This window comes from Zootoca vivipara, chromosome 4, assembly GCF_965207765.1.
Source record: "Zootoca vivipara chromosome 4, rZooViv2.hap1.1, whole genome shotgun sequence".
NCBI lineage: Eukaryota > Metazoa > Chordata > Lepidosauria > Squamata > Lacertidae > Zootoca > Zootoca vivipara.
Window position 1 is genome coordinate 25606235 of NC_142587.1, and position 18606 is coordinate 25624840.

The 18606-nt window shown below is 42.1% G+C and overlaps 1 protein-coding gene across 2 annotated transcripts; it reads left to right on the plus strand.

The window, feature by feature from the left end:
* The first annotated feature begins 2870 nt into the window (after positions 1-2870).
* On the plus strand, positions 2871-18390 carry F10 (coagulation factor X). Of its 2 annotated transcripts, none has more exons than XM_035114922.3 (8): positions 2871-2969; positions 6124-6284; positions 9317-9341; positions 10399-10512; positions 12901-13032; positions 14791-15002; positions 15893-16010; positions 17243-18390. In XM_035114922.3, the coding sequence occupies exons 1-8, from the start codon at positions 2900-2902 to the stop codon at positions 17788-17790; spliced, it is 1380 nt and encodes a 459-aa protein (XP_034970813.2). In that variant the 5' UTR covers positions 2871-2899; the 3' UTR covers positions 17791-18390. The 2 variants fall into 2 exon arrangements, with proteins under 2 accessions (XP_034970813.2, XP_088524715.1); XM_088668589.1 differs by lacking the exon at positions 2871-2969 and adding an exon at positions 5828-5980.
* Positions 18391-18606: the final 216 nt, after the last annotated feature.

An 18606-nucleotide genomic window follows, 5' to 3' on the forward strand; every position in this document is an offset into this window, starting at 1 on the left:
GAATTTGATTTTATTCTTGCGGTCTTAAAAGTTTCAGTAGAAACGAGAGTGGACATGCATAATTCAGTTTGCATAAGACAAAGTATTTAAAGTGATAGGAGATGCTGTCTTGGCTTTGTTCCTTTCTCTCTACATGGTTTGTGAATGCCAGTGTGGTGTAGTGGTTAAGAGCGGTAGACTCCTAATCTGGGGAACCGGATGCTCCTCCCAGAGCCGCTGTGAAATCACCTTCTGGTGCCCCCCCCCCTGCCAATCATATTTCAAACACAAGAGGTGGTGGTGGCCACGATTCAGACACCTTTAAAAGAAGACCAGCAAATTCATGGAAAATAAGGGAATCAATGGCTACCAAACCTGATGGCTGTGTTCTGTCCTCCCTGGTTGGAGGCAGTATGCTCTGCATACTAGTTGCCAAAAACCACAGGGAAAGAGTGCTGTTGTGCTTAGGTCCTAATTGTAGGTTCTCATGGGCATCTGGGGGGCCACTGTGAGAACACAACACTAGATTAGATGACCCATTGGTGTGATCCAACAGGCTCTCATCATGCCCTAAGATGAGCACAGATTCTGAACACTTCTCTTTGCCAGAATTACTACACAGTAACAAAATCCACATGCTCCACCTGTTTGGAGTTAGATTACGATACTCATCCTGCCTACTGTAGCTCTATTTTATAAAGAAACAAGGATAGGATTTGAAATGTGCATCATTATTTGATGAGAGTTTAGTAAGACTATCTCTGTCATTCCCAGTGGACAAAACTTCCACATGGAAGATAAAAACAATATTTATTTATTTAAAAATCCTATTTCTTGCCAGTCTTCTGCTTCTTGAATATGTATGCATCAGAACTAAGTCTATTTGCATAAGGAAAAGATCATATCCCTTCTTCACTAACTGATTCCAAATAAAAGCTCATATACAGTTTCTTAAATTAGCCATTTATATTCACAGCAACTACTCAACCAGAATTTGCCATCTCACATATTACATAAGTAAGGTTAAAAACAGTCCGTTGTCATAAACTAGAAATTATTTCGGATTTAGCATGCACTTGAACTTTAGCAGGGATGGGTATACAGATCTTGATCTATCCAGCTTCATTTCTAGTTTATGACAACGGACTGTTTTTAACCTTACTTATGTAATATGTGAGATGGCAAATGTTCCGCTATTCTGGTTGAGTAGTTACTGTGAATATAAATGGCTAATTTAAGAAACTGTATATGAGCTTTTATTTGGAATCAGTTAGTGAAGAAGGGATATGATCTTTTCCTTATGCAAATAGACTTAGTTCTGATGCATACATATTCAAGAAGCAGAAGACTGGCAAGAAATAGGATTTTAAAAAAATAAATAAATATTGTTTTTATCTTCCATGTGGAAGTTTTTTACTCCCAGGTAAAAAATGGATGCGGGTCTCTTTGCCCGGGGAAGTGCGCTTTGAGGGCAGTGCGGGCGGGCGGCAGCGGGCAGGCTCGCCAGCGCCCCCTCCATTTCAGGGGCGGAGCCGAGCAGCCGCCTGCCAGGCTCCGGCAATGCGCGTGGAGGTGCTGGCGCGGGCAGGCGGCGGGTGGCCGCGGGCAGGCTCGACAGCGCCCCTTCCATTTCGGCGCCCTAGGCGATGGCCTAGTTTGCCTAAGTGGAGGCACCGGCCCTGGCTCCTCCACATGCAGCTGCTGGGTGACCGTGGGCTAGTTACATTTCTCTGAAGTCTCTCGGCCCTACCCACCTCACAGGGTGTCTGTTGTGGGGGAGGAGGGGAAAGGAGATTATTAGCCGCTTTGAGACTCCTTAGGGTAGTGATAAAGCGGGATATCAAATCCAAACTCCTCTTCTTCTTCTACGTACATTCCCATCCCCGCTCTTAACGCTTTCAACAACCCTCCGAGGTAGGTTACCAGGCATCCCCAAACTGCGGCTCTCCAGATGTTTTGGCCTACAACTCCTATGATCCCTAGCTAACAGGACCAGTGGTCGGGGAAGATGAGAATTGTAGTCCAAAACATCTGGAGGGCCGAAGTTTGGGGGTGCCTGGGTTAGACTGAGTTAACCCATATGCACATAGAGCTTATTTAGGGTACACAGAAGAGCAACCAAAATGACCAGAGGATCACCTTGGGGCCACCTTCCCAATGAGGAGTACAGATGAAAGGATATGTCAATTATGGTTCTCTCGGGTTGCTTACTTTTCCAATCTTAAATTCAGTTCTCCACATTTCTGCAACAGCTTGCAATTTTATTTTATTTAAAAAAAAATCTCATGAAAATTATTCAGCATTTTAGTGCAAATACCTCCTAGAAACCATGCTTTCGTGTGCAGTTTTGACCTAAAGTGCACATTTTTGCAAGCATGTTTGAATATTATTTTCACTAATGTAATTCATTTTTTGGCACATCCACCCCTAATATAGGCATTTCACTTCTCCTCCTCCCTTATTTTCTTGTTCAGGTACTGCAAAAGGGACATCCATGACAAAATGTTTTTGGAAAGGGGAAGGGGGTGGAGAGACTTCATTAGGAACAAATTGCCCGAATCGGTTTGTTTTGAATTTTGTTGTGAACAGAGGGCTTGTTTCTGTAAACGTAATCAGCTTTTGACTTACAGACACACTTCCTCTGTGCCTAAATATCTGAGGACAAAAGCAAGGGAAACTGCATTTTGAAGCATCCATGGCACCACTTTGCCTTTACTCTGCCTCTTATGACCTTACTTGGAAAAGACCAGGATGTCTTATCATTCAGCACAATAATTTGGAGGATCTGTATCCAAACACAACCTCATTTGTTATGTGTGATAAGAGGTGCAGCCCAGCAACAGGAAGTGTGCTGTTTGAACCTTATTCACAGCTAGACCCTGCAGTAGAACAGTGTGTTGTTTTTCCACCGATAGGCACCATGGCTAGCCAGCTGTTCCTCATTCTGATTCTCACTTCTCTGTCAAGTTTCCTGAAGGCAGAAAGAAATGGTAAGAGAGCCTTAAATAATTTCTCTGTCTCTCAATTGCAATTGCTTTCATTTATTTAGAATAAGAATAATTTTTTTTCCTTTGTACATAGGAAGAAAGTAAGGGTCACAAATTAGGAGTCTTCTCCACTGAAAGGGTCTCAGTATATTATAAAGTATATTGCATCTTGTTTGCCTGCGTATGGTGTGGGAATTAGTTTTTAGGCTGCATATACACCATACATTTAAAGCACTCCCCGCCCCGCCCCAAATAATCCTGGAAACTATAGATTACCCATCACATCGCTACAATGCATTGAGGAACTACAGTTCGCAAAATTCTTTTGGGGTGTGTGTGTTGCTTTCAATGTGATTTAAATGGTGTGAGAAAGCACCCTGGAATGCAGTTCTATCTGTGAGATGGTAAAAATACCTTCTCTTTCAGCTACAGGGGTGATAGGAGAGAAAATGATATACATGACAAGGGAAAGAGCTCTTCATATAGCAAATACATGTTTCGTATGAGGAAGGCAGAAACATATATCTAATATTGTTCCCAGAAGACAGGTGATTTGGTAAGAATGTGGTGATTTGGTTTTTTTAAAAAGAGGAAGGAAAAATAAAAAGTGACACAGAAGGAGTTAATAAACAAGAAATGGTGAGAATGATAGTGGAAGTAATGTTTCCATGAAATGAAGAAATGCACCTGATTTTAGTTGGGGTGGGAGGAATCTTAACATTTCACAGATCAATGAAGTTGTGGCAATAAATTTAATATGCTTGTTCTCTCAAACACACCAATGCTGCTATGAACAGCATAACTTCATAAAAACTTCACGTACAATATAACAAGACCCCACTGGCAATCTGGAGTGATATTTTTAAACAAGTAGCTAGCTTTGGTGTTTTAAGTTCCTTTTCATGTCGTCAGCAAATGCAATATAGGCTTTATGAATGTTAACACTCTGTTAGTAAACACTATTTTGGGGGCATGGAAGCAAGCTATGCTAATTTAACTGTAACCCACTGTTCAGTACAGTTGCTTAGGATTATAGTGTACATCACATTAAATCGACCCAGTCGAATGATGATCTGCATTTCTTCATGTGCTTTGGTTATAATGGGAACTGAAGTGGCCGATATGGGATGGGACTAGGGACACGGAAACAATAACATCCAGTGAAAAAGTGATGCTGCCCCATTTTGGGTCTTCATAAACCTCTTCTCGGGAATCCCCAACGGTTGGCAGGGAACAGGTGAGGCAAAAGGTAGTATTTATTCACACCAAAGGTAGTTAAATTTATGGAATTCGCTGCCACACACGATGTAGTAGTAATGGCCACCACAACATGATGTTAAATGCACCTTTGCACTTGATGTGCAACTTAAATGCTGGGGGAGGCGGCTGATAATTATGAGCGTAACAGCAGATGTGGAGGCAGAATAAGCCTTTCCTCACCTACCTGCCTCCTCCTTAATGCAATGGAAAACTTTAGAGGGGGTGACTGGGAATGTGAATAATTTGGGCAGTTGAAACTGAGGGATATAGAAAGTTGTGAAAGGTGTAAGCCAGAGAAGACAGCTGGAGCAGTCAAGGTGGGAGATGACCAGAGGATGCAGCTGAGGTTCTAGCTGAGGTTTTGCAGATGAATTGGTAGATTTCTGCAATGATTTGGGGAGGGGGGGGAGAGGAAGAATCAAAGATAAGGCCAGAGATTTGTGTTTGGCCATCAGGCTTTAAGAGGCAGAGCCCAGGGTGAGAGAGAACCAACAGACCATCAACAGACTACAAACGAAAGGAGCAAATGACAAAAAGATGGAGAGTGTGCAATTTTGAGAGCAGCAAGGTGATGCCTGCAGAAAGTGACTGCTTACAAGATGTGCAGAGTGGCAATCCTAGAATGATGAATTTTGCTCCCACATCTTCGTGGCATGTACCGAAATCCAATATAGTGGTCTAAGTAGGAATTTTGAGAATTCCTGAGACATAGACCAGGGAAGTCTCCTGGTGCCTGTGATAGCCACCCACCCTGCAGCTACAGGCTATTATGCTGGAAGCCCTCCTTCCACCTGTTTCTTTACCCCATGCTGTATGGAAAGAGAGCATCCAATGATCATGGGAGGTTTCTGAGGGACTTTACTGCTGTGGGAGCAACTAAAGCTGTGTACACATTACTGTTTCCTCTGGTTCCAGTGCACTCTCACTACCTCCCTTTTTGATCCATGTACACATGGTGTTACCCGAAATGCAGACGAAACAAAATAAACAAATTCCTTCCAGCAGCACCTCAGAGACCAACTAAGTTTGTCATAGGTATGAGCTTTCATGTGCATGCACACTTCTTCAGGTATCTGAAGAAGTGTGCATGCACACGAAAGCTCATACCTATGACAAACTTAGTTGGTCTCTAAGGTACTGTTGGAAGGAATTTTTTTATTTTGTTTCGACTACGTCAGACCAACACGGCTACCTACCTGTAACTGAAATGCAGAGTTATCTTGTAGGTTCTTGAGCAGTCCTGCTGTTTGATGTGTTTTCCCTCAAACCAGCTTCATTTCAAAAGGAAAACTTAAACCACATTCACAGCTAAGCTGAGGTGTGTGCATTTGAGACAGCCATTGCTCATGCAGGCATTGCAGCACATGCACAGTCGGGGAGTGGATTGCAAGGGGTGGAAAAACGCAACAGGTAGTGTGCATCAAGTGAATACATTCCCTCCTCCCACTCTGGTGTGTACAACAATGTGTGAATGCCATGTGAAATGCAGTGGGTGGACTGGGGTGGGGATGAGCTTGCTGTTTTCAGCTGCCCAAATGGGATGGCTTTCTCTTTGCCCCAAGTGAAGTATGAGAAGGCTGGAAGCGAAGTAAAGTAAGTCAACCTCCTCAAGGGAGCAGCAGCCACCACAAGCACTGGGTGGCTTGTCTTCTCTTCATAGGCAAACATATGAACCTAAGAACTGAATCACTGTTCCTCTGTGGATGCTGCCTCATACAACATGCACATGAGACGGAGAGAGAGAAAGAACCAAGGTGTACTTTCTATCACAAGTAAAGATGTGAAACCATGTGCAACATTTATCTATAAATGCAAAACAGTTATCCATAATGTGTTTTGAAATTTGCATATGAGACATTAGTGGGTTGTGTTTTTTGTGTTTGTTTTTTTCCTTTAGTGTTTCTACAGGATAAAAAGGCAAACAATTTTTTGGAAAGAGCAAAGCGTGCCAATTCTGCCTTTGAGGAGTTTAAGCAAGGAAACATTGAAAGGGAGTGCATGGAAGAGAGGTGCTCTAAGGAGGAAGCCAGAGAAGCCTTCGAAGACCAAGAGAAAACTGTAAGGACAAAGCTGGCCAATGTCTTTGCTTTGCCTTAATATGGCTGCTGGTTTCTGTCCTCCGGAGCAAGATCAAAACAGGGCTGACAGCTATGTTCTATCAGCCGTGCTTTCACGGTGGAACTGTCAGCTGCATTTAACAGCTTCCTACTCCTGCAATACCCTAGCGTTCTCTCCATGTGCTACTGCTTTTCCCTCTTCTTCCCTACTATTGCTTCTTCCAGCTGGAGAACAAGCTGAAACACAGACATATCTCTCCATATCTCTCTCCCTAAGCCAGGAATGGGGAACCTGTGACTGTACAGATATTTTTGGAAACCAACTCCCATTAGTCCCAGCCAGCATTGTCAATGGTAAGGGATGGTGGGAATTGTAGTCCATTGACATCATTCTGCAGGCTCCCCATTCCTGTCCTAGACAAAGCAGAGGAGGGAGGAAATTGTGGGCAATAATAATGGAAAAGGGAGCAGACAAGCAGGAAGGGTCAAGACAGACTGTTGATTAATACCACTCTGACAACTCTGTTGTGAAGGTGCACTCAGTAGTGTGTGGTTGGCCCTGTTTTTATATTGCATCTTAAATGATATTTTCCCCATGCTTACATATATGTGTGCAGCAGCTTATTCCTTTATTAATATTTTATTAATGTATTTCTATTATTTTTATTACCATACAAAAAGAGCCGAGATACAGTGGTTCTTCATAAGATATAGGACAGCCAAGACCAAAAACAAAAAACCATTAAAATCGTTATAAGTATTAAGAATGTTAACAGTGTAGGTACAAGGTATTAAGGATGCTTAAGGCGTAGAAGCAAAGTTAAGAAAAGTAGGAACTTAACACTGATGTGCCATACCTATTAGAAATATTAGATTGTTACAAACATTACAGTGATGAAACAAAATTAACAACACAGCAGCTACCTTCTTGCAAATCGGGTTCTTTATTCATTGAGAGCACGCATTGCGGTAGGGGTTAACAGGACATCCCCTGGGATTGCTGGGCAGATCAGTCTAATGGCCACAGGGGAATTGGACAGTTTGTTTGGGGGGGGGAGTCATGTTGCAAGTTAATGATTGATAGTGATAGCGGGTATAAATTCTTTGTGGGCAGCTTTTAGTTTCACTTTTGCCAGTGCAATGGATCGCCCGCCCACCGTCTTTAAGGTCCTTTTGCTTTGACATTGCTATGCCTGTCATGGGGTCGCCTGCTTTGGGGCAGGGGCCTGGTAGGAATTTTGTCCATTTGGCTGATTGGCTGTGCCATTTGGTTTTTGCCTACTGCGTAGCAAATCGTCACAACTTGTAAGGTTGGCGGTTAGGCATTGGTTTAAAAATTGGTTGATGGAGGGGTATGGAAAGGCTGGGCCTACCCCTCAAAATTGCTGCTGCTTATAGGGGTATTCCATTAAAGGAATCCTGGGGCTCGATGGGCTCTCATCTGTACCCCTGCAAGGGGCAAGGGCCATGCAAGAGCCTCGGGGAACATTCGGGGAGAGGTGAAGGGCCTGACACATGGCTCCATCCTCTCTCTGGGGGTGTTTACCTACTGACTTCCCTAGACGGCTAGGGATGTCAGATCTGTCCCAGGGCGGGGGACAGATGGATGAACCAATGCCTAAGCAACCACTCACATTTGGTTGTATTTTAAATAAAGTTGTGGCCAAAATAATGCCAAAAACCTTAAACTTAAATTGCTGTGTGATGTATTGGGGGAATGTCCAGTGACCTCAACACGCAAAGGGGGAACTCTGAAATAGTCATCCTCCCTCAAGTTGCCTTAGTTCAGGTAGTGCAATATTGTCTCTCAGTTAGCTAATGCATCTTTTCTTTTAGTATTTAATAATGGCAGTCAATTGCTACCATTAAACCAAATGCGATCATTTTTTGCAAATACTCCCAGATCTGTTTGAAGTTGTAAATATATGCATAGCTCTTGCTGATACTTGACATAGTCGTCTTCTTCTTAATCTACCCACACTCCCACCTAATGTCCCTAGGCGGGTTACATTAACACATGGCATTAGTACTGTTTGTTAGATCTGCCTTAAGCAGTTCCATTTTGCTAGGCGGCATGCAGTAGCAGAAATTGGCAGAGGACTGAAATATGTCCTTTAGTCAGACCTTAATTGGCATACTCTGTCTATACTGTTGGCCTGTCTATACTGGTCCTCAGTTGGGTCACAGCCTGACCTAAGGTGGATCACAAAAGCGGCACTGCTGCCCAATGAATATGTGGTCTGAAAATTAACAAGTGGGTCTACATTGGGTAGATGGGTGTCGCGGTCACTCTGACCTGCACATCACCCCCGGACGTTTGACGGTCTATTGGTGATGTGCCTACGACAAACAAATACTTTCAGTCACTCACACACCTCAGACCAGGATATCGTAAAATAAAACAAGATAGTTTATTTGAATGTTCTTATGCGTATTGGTTACTGTACAAAGCTTAAACGGTTTCAAATAACAGATGGTTCCTATACCGGCCTAATACCTCTAAATCTGAATTACCGGCCTATTACCTCTAAATATAACTACTAATATTTATCACTAATCTCATCACACTGTATCCTGTCTGTCTATCTCCCTGTTTAACAACCACCTCAATATTAACCAGCTCTTATCTTCACACCAACTCTAACCTGACTGACTTCAACCAACAACTCCCTTCAACAACCTCACTGACTCCAGGGGTGGGGTTTTTATACTCCCCCAGAGCCCTCCCCCCTGGGTTCTTAGGGTTCTAACAGGGTTAACCCTCTACAGCCTGGCTAATTTTTAAACTGATCGCTACAATGGGTTCTGCTGAGTCTGTTTGAAGACTATCTCATTGGGGTGAGTAAGGATCCAAAGTTACAGGTACATCTGTGCTTCTGGGACAGCAGTCACAGCTAGGGTGAAGTATGGCACCGGAGCTCTAACATGGCCAAATTATGGGAAGAGCTACTGCTACTGCTGCTGCTGCTGCTGCTGCTGCTGTTGGAAGAACTGTTATATTGTTGTAAATAAAATCTGCTGTTTTCTTATTAGGAGGAGTTCTGGAATGTGTACGTAGGTAAGAGATGCGTATGTTTTTTTAACCAAATATTTCTTTAAAATACAGTTGATATGCATTAGATAAAAAATAAATTAATTGATTCATTGGGTAATATCAAACTAAGACAATAATCCAAGTAGATTTGAGTTGCTTGACTTCTATGAGTCTACTCACAGTATGACTAATGTGGGATATACATTATTATTATTATTATTATTATTATTATTATTATTATTTTATTATTAATTCAGATTCAATTACACTTTTTAGCTAGAACAGTTTTTAGTTGTGCCAGGTTCATGTGAACTACTTTGATTGTGACCAAGGAACTATAGCTCCATGTTTTGATAGTTCATGCTCTCCCATCCTGTATCTTAGTAGAAAACATTTTCGGAGACGCTAAATTGTGTGTTTCTACTCCTCCATGGCTGCATAAAACTGATAAAGGAAGACCCTATGCCACAAATTGACTGATTGGTGCCTTCAACATATATATATGGCATTTGAAACAACAGAAGCAAAGCCTGCTGGTGGAAGAGTTTGCATTCTGGTGGGGGTGAGAGTGAGACCAGCCAAAGCAAACAAGGGATTACAATCCACGTTTGCAAAGGTGGCTTCCTATTTTCAAACGATGGCAGCAACTCTTAGAGCTGTGAGCAGCTGTGTCCAGAGCTTATGCTCAGCATTTTGCAATAGGAATGAAAGCTGAACCCTTAGCTCTTAATCTATATGTTCTAAACGACAATAAGTGTGCTCATAAGGCCCCGGTCCAATATCAAGTTCTATTAATTTCGGTGGAACTTACTTCAATGTAATGTGCAGGATTTAGGCACAGGAGCTGTAGTAGCAACAGTGGAGCAGACCTTTGTAAGAGATTTTAAAGCAGAGGCTGAATCAGGGACATCATCGTGGTAGATGCCCTGTGTTGACAGGAAGCTGGACTAGATGAATTTTGGGGAGCCAGTATAAAAAGTGACACCGGGTAACCTCATATTTTCATTCTTAACACATTCATTAATACCTTGGATAACAAGAAACTATATTACAAAAATGTATATTTCCCCCCAAATGATAGATGGGGACCAGTGTGCCTCAAACCCTTGCCATGACCGTGGAACGTGCAAAGATGGCATTAATAAATACACCTGCACTTGTTTGGATGGCTATGATGGGACGAACTGTGATAGTGGTAAGTTGTGCTTCAGTTGCAAAAGAGCAGTGGCGTTCTTATTTGTTGGTTTATTTCACTACGTTCTCTGAGGGTGGGTTCCATACAGCTCCAAACAAGCACCCTAAGGTTGAGACCATACGGAACAGCATTTCTAAATATGTTGTTATGAATGTGGGAACTGCCAATGCCATTTCCCTCTCTCTTTCTCTGCTAGTTTTCCTTCCGACTCGAAGGTTGTTGGTCTTCCCCCCTCTATTTTCTACTTCAGGTGCACGTTGCTCCCAGGCCTTCGTTCTCTTCGTGAAACACAGATTCCACTTTTCCCACAGATTCCACTTTTTATCAGCATACATTTTGCCACCCCAAACCCTAACGAGCTGTGGTCTTTGTCCTCGACCAGGGTCTGTGTTCCTTTGGAGAACTGAAGACATGGCAGAGGCTGTGGTAGCTTTAAGAAATAGGATTTATTCACATAATTTACACCTGAATTTAGATGATCAATCAATCAAAACCTTTATTGACATCATTTACAAACGTTAAAATAAATGGTCCAGTTACAATCACACCTGGTCTATCCCCTGTAATAGGAAGCGTGTAACCTTTATTGCCGGTTTCCAGTTTGGAATACATAGTTGGTCCAATTATTGCTGGCAGATATCAGCATACATTTTGCATTTGAGGACCATGTGAGCCAGAGTTTCAACTGGGTGGGTGTCACATGGGCAGATCCTGTCTCCTTCTGCTGTCCCTGCGAACCTACCCCAGAGGAGGTTAGACGGGTTAGCGTTAAACCTAGCCAGCGCGAAAGCCCTTCTTTCTTGTGGCTTGAACAGAAATTGTAAGGATTAGATTCCTGTGCCCAAGAGAGATGAAAATAAAGAGGAGAACATGGTTTCCTCGCAGCTAAAGTCAGTTCCTGTCGCTCTATGTCCCATAACCTAGCCCCTAGAATTTAGATGGAGAGACTACAGGTGTTACAGCATGTTCATCTCAAGAGGGGCTTGTTCCTCACAGCAGTACAATATTGGAGTCGAAGGCATCTCTCCCAGCCAGCCAACCTAAATTGTCCTGCCTTTTTCAACTATTCCAAGCTTTGTGCAAGCCCCCCCCCTCATCCTGTCTCATTACATCCAGTTACCCCGGCAACTTGTCTCTCTTTACACCAGAAACTTAGGAGCCAACTCCTGGCGTTCGTGGGGGCTTGAGCCTCAGAAAGTTGATGGACATTCCCATTCAAATGTTGTGTGTGCACTGTGTCATGTGATAGATTATGCAGGGCAGGGCTTACCCGGGCCCCCCACAATATTTTATTCATGTTGGCACCCCTGACAGTTCTCTTTCATTGCCAATGGCCCTCAGTGGCCCTGCATTGTTTTGTAACAGCCCAAGCTTGGCCACGTCCTTTTGCATAGGCTAGGCCAGGATTTCCTCTTCAGTTTGTATTTCTCCCTTCACATCCCAAAATCTTACCATTTATTAATTTATTGGTTTAGGGGACTCCCCAACATTCATAATAATATGCTGTACAGCCACGGTTGGGAACTAGAGGCAGATGTCACCTATCATTTCAGTTCCTTGATCCTTTTAAATCTTCCTTACTGTGAGATCCCAAGGAAGGGAGAGCCTATGCACCTGAGTGTAGGGTTGAAGAAAACATTCTTCTTTAAATGTGGTAACTTGAGCAAAACAAGATTCCCATATGTATTAGATAAGTATTCAAGAATGCTTCTCATGGCCATCTGGTTGACCACTGAGAATAAGATGCTGATCTGATCCAGCAGGTTTGATTCTTATGCCCCTATGCATTTATGGTATCCACACAATGGTTGCATTTGCACATAATGATAGCCTGACTATATGGCTTATTGTGCTTTATTGTGAATGAGCAATTGCTGCCCAATTGTTCCCACTTCGCTCCTCCAGGGATTGTGGTTTCTTTCTCCCTAGCGAACCACGATAGCTAGCCAGTCCTGGCCCGTGATTTGTTTTTCTTTTGTTGGCTTGCTGATCGTGGCTTGTTAGGGAACAACAAACCATGATTTCTGGTTCAAACATAAATGAGGCTTTATTTTGTTTCTCCTACTGGAGCAAAGAACACACGTTTTCAAAATCGTTGCTACGTCTTGGAGGACGTTATGCGGTTATGAAATCGCTAGACTACAAACCAGTTTCCCTCCAGCAGTTGGCTTTTCAGTGACCCTCAACAATTGCCCCATTTGTCCATTGATAGAGCTTTAGCTTAAACAGTAGAGAACACAAAGGAATTACCCAGTGCAAAAAAAAAATGCCTTGAAGAATTTACAACCTAGAGGAAAACGGCTCTGGCTCTAAGTGACATTTTAACCATTGCCTGAAGAATGTGTGTTAATTTATTTTTCAGCACTCGTGTATTTGTCTTTTATACAGTCATACAAAGATCCTGCAAATTGCAGAATGGTGGCTGTCAGCAGTTCTGCAAGCTTGTAGAAAACAATATTGAATGCTTTTGTGCCAATGGATATATTCTGGAAAACAATGGACATTCCTGCATTCCTACAGGTATGAAGCCATTTGTTTGGTTGAAGCAACTTGTTGTAATTATATATTTTTATTTTTGGGGTGCATTTTTGCATGCATTGTCTTTTTTAATGCTACCAACAGTTTAATTTTGAGTTTGCTTTTCTCCTTGTACAAGGATATTCTCAAACTTTCTTATCTCCGTTTTTTCTCTTCATGTTCTGAAATCAATCCATAAATTTCCAGGAGTCTTCAGTCAAACGTTGTTGTGTCTCCTATTAACAAAATCAGTTAAAGCAGAGGAAGAGGGATATGGGCTGGCATATTGATGCTGACAACGTTTTCTGGCTACTGCAAAATTAAAATACTGCATACATGAAGAGCGCCCATATCACAATAAATAGCCATTCAGAAGCACCCATAGAATTTGTTCTTTTGATTTCTACCTTAAAATAATTCATAGTACCAAAAAAAAGATATTAAGAGAGAGAGACTGGAGGTACTGATTTTTTTCATCGTTTTTTTTCCTCACCCAAGATGCATTTTAAAGTTAAACCCTAATTTCATATCTAAACCTTTGTGATGTTCCACATTTATTTATTTATTTAAATTTGATTCGACTTGATTTATATACTGCCCTATACCCGCAGGTCTAAGGGCGGTTCACAGGATAAAATCAGAATATAAAACCACAAAATACTTCTACCTACACTTTGTGTCCTGCATCCTTTATTATTGATATATAGTTTGTTTCTAACTGAGTGCACAGATTCTGAAGTGTTTTAAGGGCCTGAGAGAATTTTTAAATTTAAAAATAAATAAATGATTTGACCATTAGATCTGAAGGTCCTTTAGCTGATGTTTTCATTTTAAGGTCCAGGATGACCTATGTCTTTCCTCTGTGCTTTTTAAATTTCATCATTTTTGAAAGATGCAGTGAAAAGATAGTTGGTCACAGGAAGATTAATCAGGCACTCTTATGAATGTTTATTAAAAATAATAATGCTCCATTGAGTTCAATGGGTCTTTGTCTTCTAACTTCCCTTCTTTACCTACTTTGTCCACAATTCATCTTCCTGGATCCAAGCCACATCCAGGAGCCAGTTTCTTGACCCAGGACTGGTTATAGGGAGCATATGACTCCCTTTTTACAACAGCTCCACTGACTACCAATCTGTTTCTGGGCAAAATTCAAAGTGTTAGTTATGGCTAAGAAAGCCCTAAATAGCTTGGGTCAAAGTAGTCTGAAGGACTCATACAAACCTACTTGGGTTTTGAGATCTTTGGGTGAGGCCCTTCTCTAGCTCCCACCACCCTCACAGATATACTTGGTAGGGATGTGGGACAGGGCCTTTTCAGTGGCTGCTCCCAGACTTTGGAATTCCTTCCCTAGAGAAGCTGGACTGGCTCCCTCCTTGTTGTTCTTCTGCCAACAGGTGAAAGCATTCTTGTTTCAACAGCCTTTGGAAACTGGCTGCTTTTAATGAGGGGGCTTGTGCCATGCCTTTTTTTGTAATTATTTGTATGATTTTAATAGATGTGTGTGTGAGAGAGAGAGACGGAGAGAGATTTAATTAGATTCTAATCTTTAATTATTTTTTTCTGGTTTTAGTGGTTCTTATTTTTATCTGTAAGCTGTCTTGAGTATCATCAGGGGAAAAGGCAGGGTATAAATGAATATAATAATAAAAAGAATATTCCAGCCCTTCGTAGAAAAAGATTTTAAAAGATTGGCTTTTTTGTTTCATTGGCACAAGTTGGTTTGGTTGTGTTGGCTAATTTAAAATGCCGGTTTTGCAGTTCCATATCCCTGTGGTCGGATTCAGAAAAAGAAGGTGGCAAAGAGAGAAGCAAGTTCTTTAGAAGATTCAGATTATGGCACACAGATTCTCCCAAGCCCTGGTCCCCAAGATGAAGAGCCATTGTATGGGGTCAAAGAAGATCCTGACGAGGACCGTGGTGTCAGAATAGTTAACGGAGTGGATTGTGAACTGGGCCAATGTCCTTGGCAGGTAAGTTACTCTGCCATGTATCTTGTATAAATATTATATACTCGTTTATTATCCATATTTAACAATGGACACTGATTCTATCATTTTTAACTGCTCCCATATTGTATTAAAGTGGGGAACAGCAAGGATCCCCACTCCAGGTTGTGGCTGGCTGGCTGGATTTCCTGTTTTTAAACTTCTTCTTTTTTTAAGGCAATAAATAGCATTTACAATAAGAGATTCGGGGCTATGGGCCTGCAACCTTCAGCCTCATCAGGTTACCCACAGGACTTCAGATTCTGAAGTAGACTATCCAGCTCATGCTCCATCCTGAGTGAATCACACAAATGAATCTCTTTTGGAATTGGCAGTTTGGCGATTCCTTAACCAACCCTGGGCTCTTCCCATCAAGGCATTTTGCTGCCTGAGGCAAAGGGCAAGATGGCATCTCCTCCATTCTCTGTACATATACTTTTAATTCAGCCTTGGTTGATGGGGCAGAGTCCTCCACTACACCTTCAGGCAACAGGCTAACTTATGGGGTTCAGGCCAGGCTGTATGGCCCTCACAGCTTTTCTCACTCCTTGCTCCTTAGCTTGCCCCTGCTGCCTGAGAAAGCTGCGTCACTCTGCCTAATGGCAGATCCGGCCCTCCTTCCCATTAAACCCCTGGCAGAAATGCACCACATCACTCAGGCACTTAAAAGTTGCTTTTGTCAATATACTATTTTCTTTTCTTCACTTTCTTTGTATGTCCTTATTTTGGTTTCCCCCTCATTTGGCTCTGCCTTATTTTGATTCTTACAGGTGTTCTAGTAAGAAGACGTAATACATCCTGTGGCGTCATTTCTCCCTCAGACAAAAAGCTACTTACTCACACAATCCTGATTTTTGTACCTGCTTCTTTTTCAGGCACTTCTGATAGATGATGCAGGAGAAGGGTTTTGCGGGGGGACCATTTTGAGCCCAGAGTTTGTGCTTACCGCGGCTCATTGTATAAATCAGACAAGAACGCTGAAAGTTGTTGTTGGTGGGTATTTTCGATTTTTGTCACCTATTCAAAGATGCTAAATTGCAAAAAAAAAAAAAATTGGTAGGTGAGGTACACAGAGATAATCACTAATAGGTTTTAGTATCTTACTCAATATCTCACCAAAATTAATGTTTTGTAAATAAGCCTTTGGATGTGAGCTGTGGCAGGCTGTGTGTGTGTGTTACAGTATTCATCTTGTGGGATTTTTTTTTTTTAAAGAAATCAGAACAGAAGTGGACAGGTGGATGTGAATGAATTGGGTGTAAACTGTGATGCTCAAAGGATGGTGTTTTTTCCGTGGGGAAACTTGCAGCTTTGGAATCTCAATGGTAATTGAGAAAATACACTGGGGGTGGGGAGGATTAGCACCCACCCACAGAAAGTGCGAGTTCCAATCATGGAATGCCTAGGGCCAGCCTGTCTGAGTCAGAGCAGCAAATGGTGTGTGTGTGCGCGCGCGCACATACATATCGAGGTGCATAATACCCAAGCTGGACAAATTATTCTGTCACTGGAGAGAGCAAATCCCACAAGTACTTCCTCCCTTTCCTGGCAGGAAAAATGCAACAATAATAAATTGCTATCAGTTTCCAACCTTTGAGTGACTCCCGAAATAAGCTGCCCTCGCTATGCGTAGTGGGAAGACTGGTCCCAGAAATATTCCCAGTAGCAGACTACTGCAGTTCCCAGAATTATTTGAATGAAAGAATGCGCTTCAAATGTCTTTCAAATATTTAGTAGGAAGCAGATCATCTTGAAGATACCTGGCGGGGCTTCCTTACCTTTTTGGCGATTCAGGAGGTGTGTGCAGCCCCTGCTTACCTCTGGCAGCTGCCACAGAATCTCAGAAAATATTGCCATTTTCATTCCCCTTCTCTGTTCTTTGTTCTTTCTTCCATTGAATTTTTTTAAATCTATTTGTTAATTCAGTTAAATGTATTATCAGGTGCCAAATAATAGGTGTCAAAATTATTATCATTAGACATCCAGAAGTTGGGGTTCTGGGAGGGTGGAAAGACATAGTTTTATGAGCAAGGACTGGGTGAGTTGGGAAAAGAACAGCAAGTTTTGTATTTATTCTGGATCAAATGTTGTAGAATACAAGTGTTGTTGTTTTTATTATATTCTAATTGATGGGGGGAATTTTAATAACAACACTACCCAGTTTGAATACCAATGCACCTCATATTTGTATCACATAACGATTATACTGTGTTGTTCTCACACAGGGGAAGTCAACACAACGGTGAGCGGAAGAACAGGGACAGTTCATACAGTGGATAAAATATACGTACATCAAAAATTTGTTTTGGCAACCTATGATTACGATATAGCCCTCATTCAGCTGAAGACCCCTATCCACTTTTCAGAAAACGTGATCCCTGCGTGCCTTCCCACTGCCGACTTTGCGAATCAAGTCCTAATGAGAGCACGAAAGGGTACGATCAGTGGCTTTGGCCGCCTCCACGAAAGAGGCCGAGTATCCGCCACGCTCAAAAAAATCGATGTCCCCTATGTCGAGAGGCATATCTGCAAGCTGTCCAGCAATTTCCCAATCACTGAAAATATGTTCTGTGCTGGTTACCATACTATAGCCCAAGATGCATGTCAGGGAGACAGCGGAGGCCCACATGTCACGCAATACTGGGACACATATTTTGTGACTGGTGTAATCAGCTGGGGGGAAGGGTGTGCAAGGGAGGGGAAATATGGGGTTTATACCAAGGTGTCAAAATTCATAGGTTGGCTGAGGAGAATCATGCGTTCAAAGCTGTAACACAGTAGAGCATGAGAGGACAACACTTGTCTCCCTGATCATGGTTTATTGTCATGTTTCACACAGGCATTTCCATGGGTGAATTAAATAAGTCACTCTGCCTAGGACTTAAACCAGCCTCTACCAAACAGGATTATTTTTGGACTATATCTCCCATCAGCACCAGCCAGCACAGCTATGCTGGTTGGCATGGATGGGAGTTGTAGTACAAAACATCCCAAGGGCACACGCTTAGTGAGGGATAACTTACACTATGTTACTTTAATGGCCTCTTCATTTCAAAAGCCTTGTTCAGGTGCTCTTCCAGAACAAGAAATATCAATATAGTATGCAGTTTTGCCTAATGCAATGCATTCTTGTATGTTCTTTTCATTTATATGCACTCTGTGCCCACCTAGTACATGCATTTTTGAGCACATTTACTTGTCTGGAGAACTGGATTGCAAAATTCAGAGAAGTGCATGTTCTGAAGGACTGCTACGTTTTGCTTCATGTATTCTTTATAAAAGCACAAATTTCGTGTTAGCCTTTAAATGCTAACCGAACTGAATTTCTTATCCCATCCCAATAATGCCATAATAAAAGAAAATGTTAACGTTTCTCTGATGGGAAAACACTATGTTGTTATACATCATTTTCAACAATGCATCCTTTACAGTAGCAACAAATTATATGCCTTGTGGACGGTACTGGGTTTGTTTTGTTTTTTGAAAGCATGTTATCAGGCCATGCGAGTTGAGAGCTGTCACAGAAAGTTAGTATTCCAACCTGTTCAGAAATCACAAATCATCTGCTAGCCTGCATCTGAATGGGCCA

Excerpts from the sequence above, each read along its gene's own strand:
- F10 (XM_035114922.3), top strand. The coding sequence starts at position 2,900 with ATGGCTAGCCAGCTGTTCCTCATTCTGATTCTCACTTCTCTGTCAAGT. Across the intron at positions 9,342-10,398 it reads GTTCTGGAATGTGTACGTAG|ATGGGGACCAGTGTGCCTCA; the intron begins GTAAGAGATGCG and ends CCCAAATGATAG. Across the intron at positions 16,011-17,242 it reads AACGCTGAAAGTTGTTGTTG|GGGAAGTCAACACAACGGTG; the intron begins GTGGGTATTTTC and ends GTTCTCACACAG.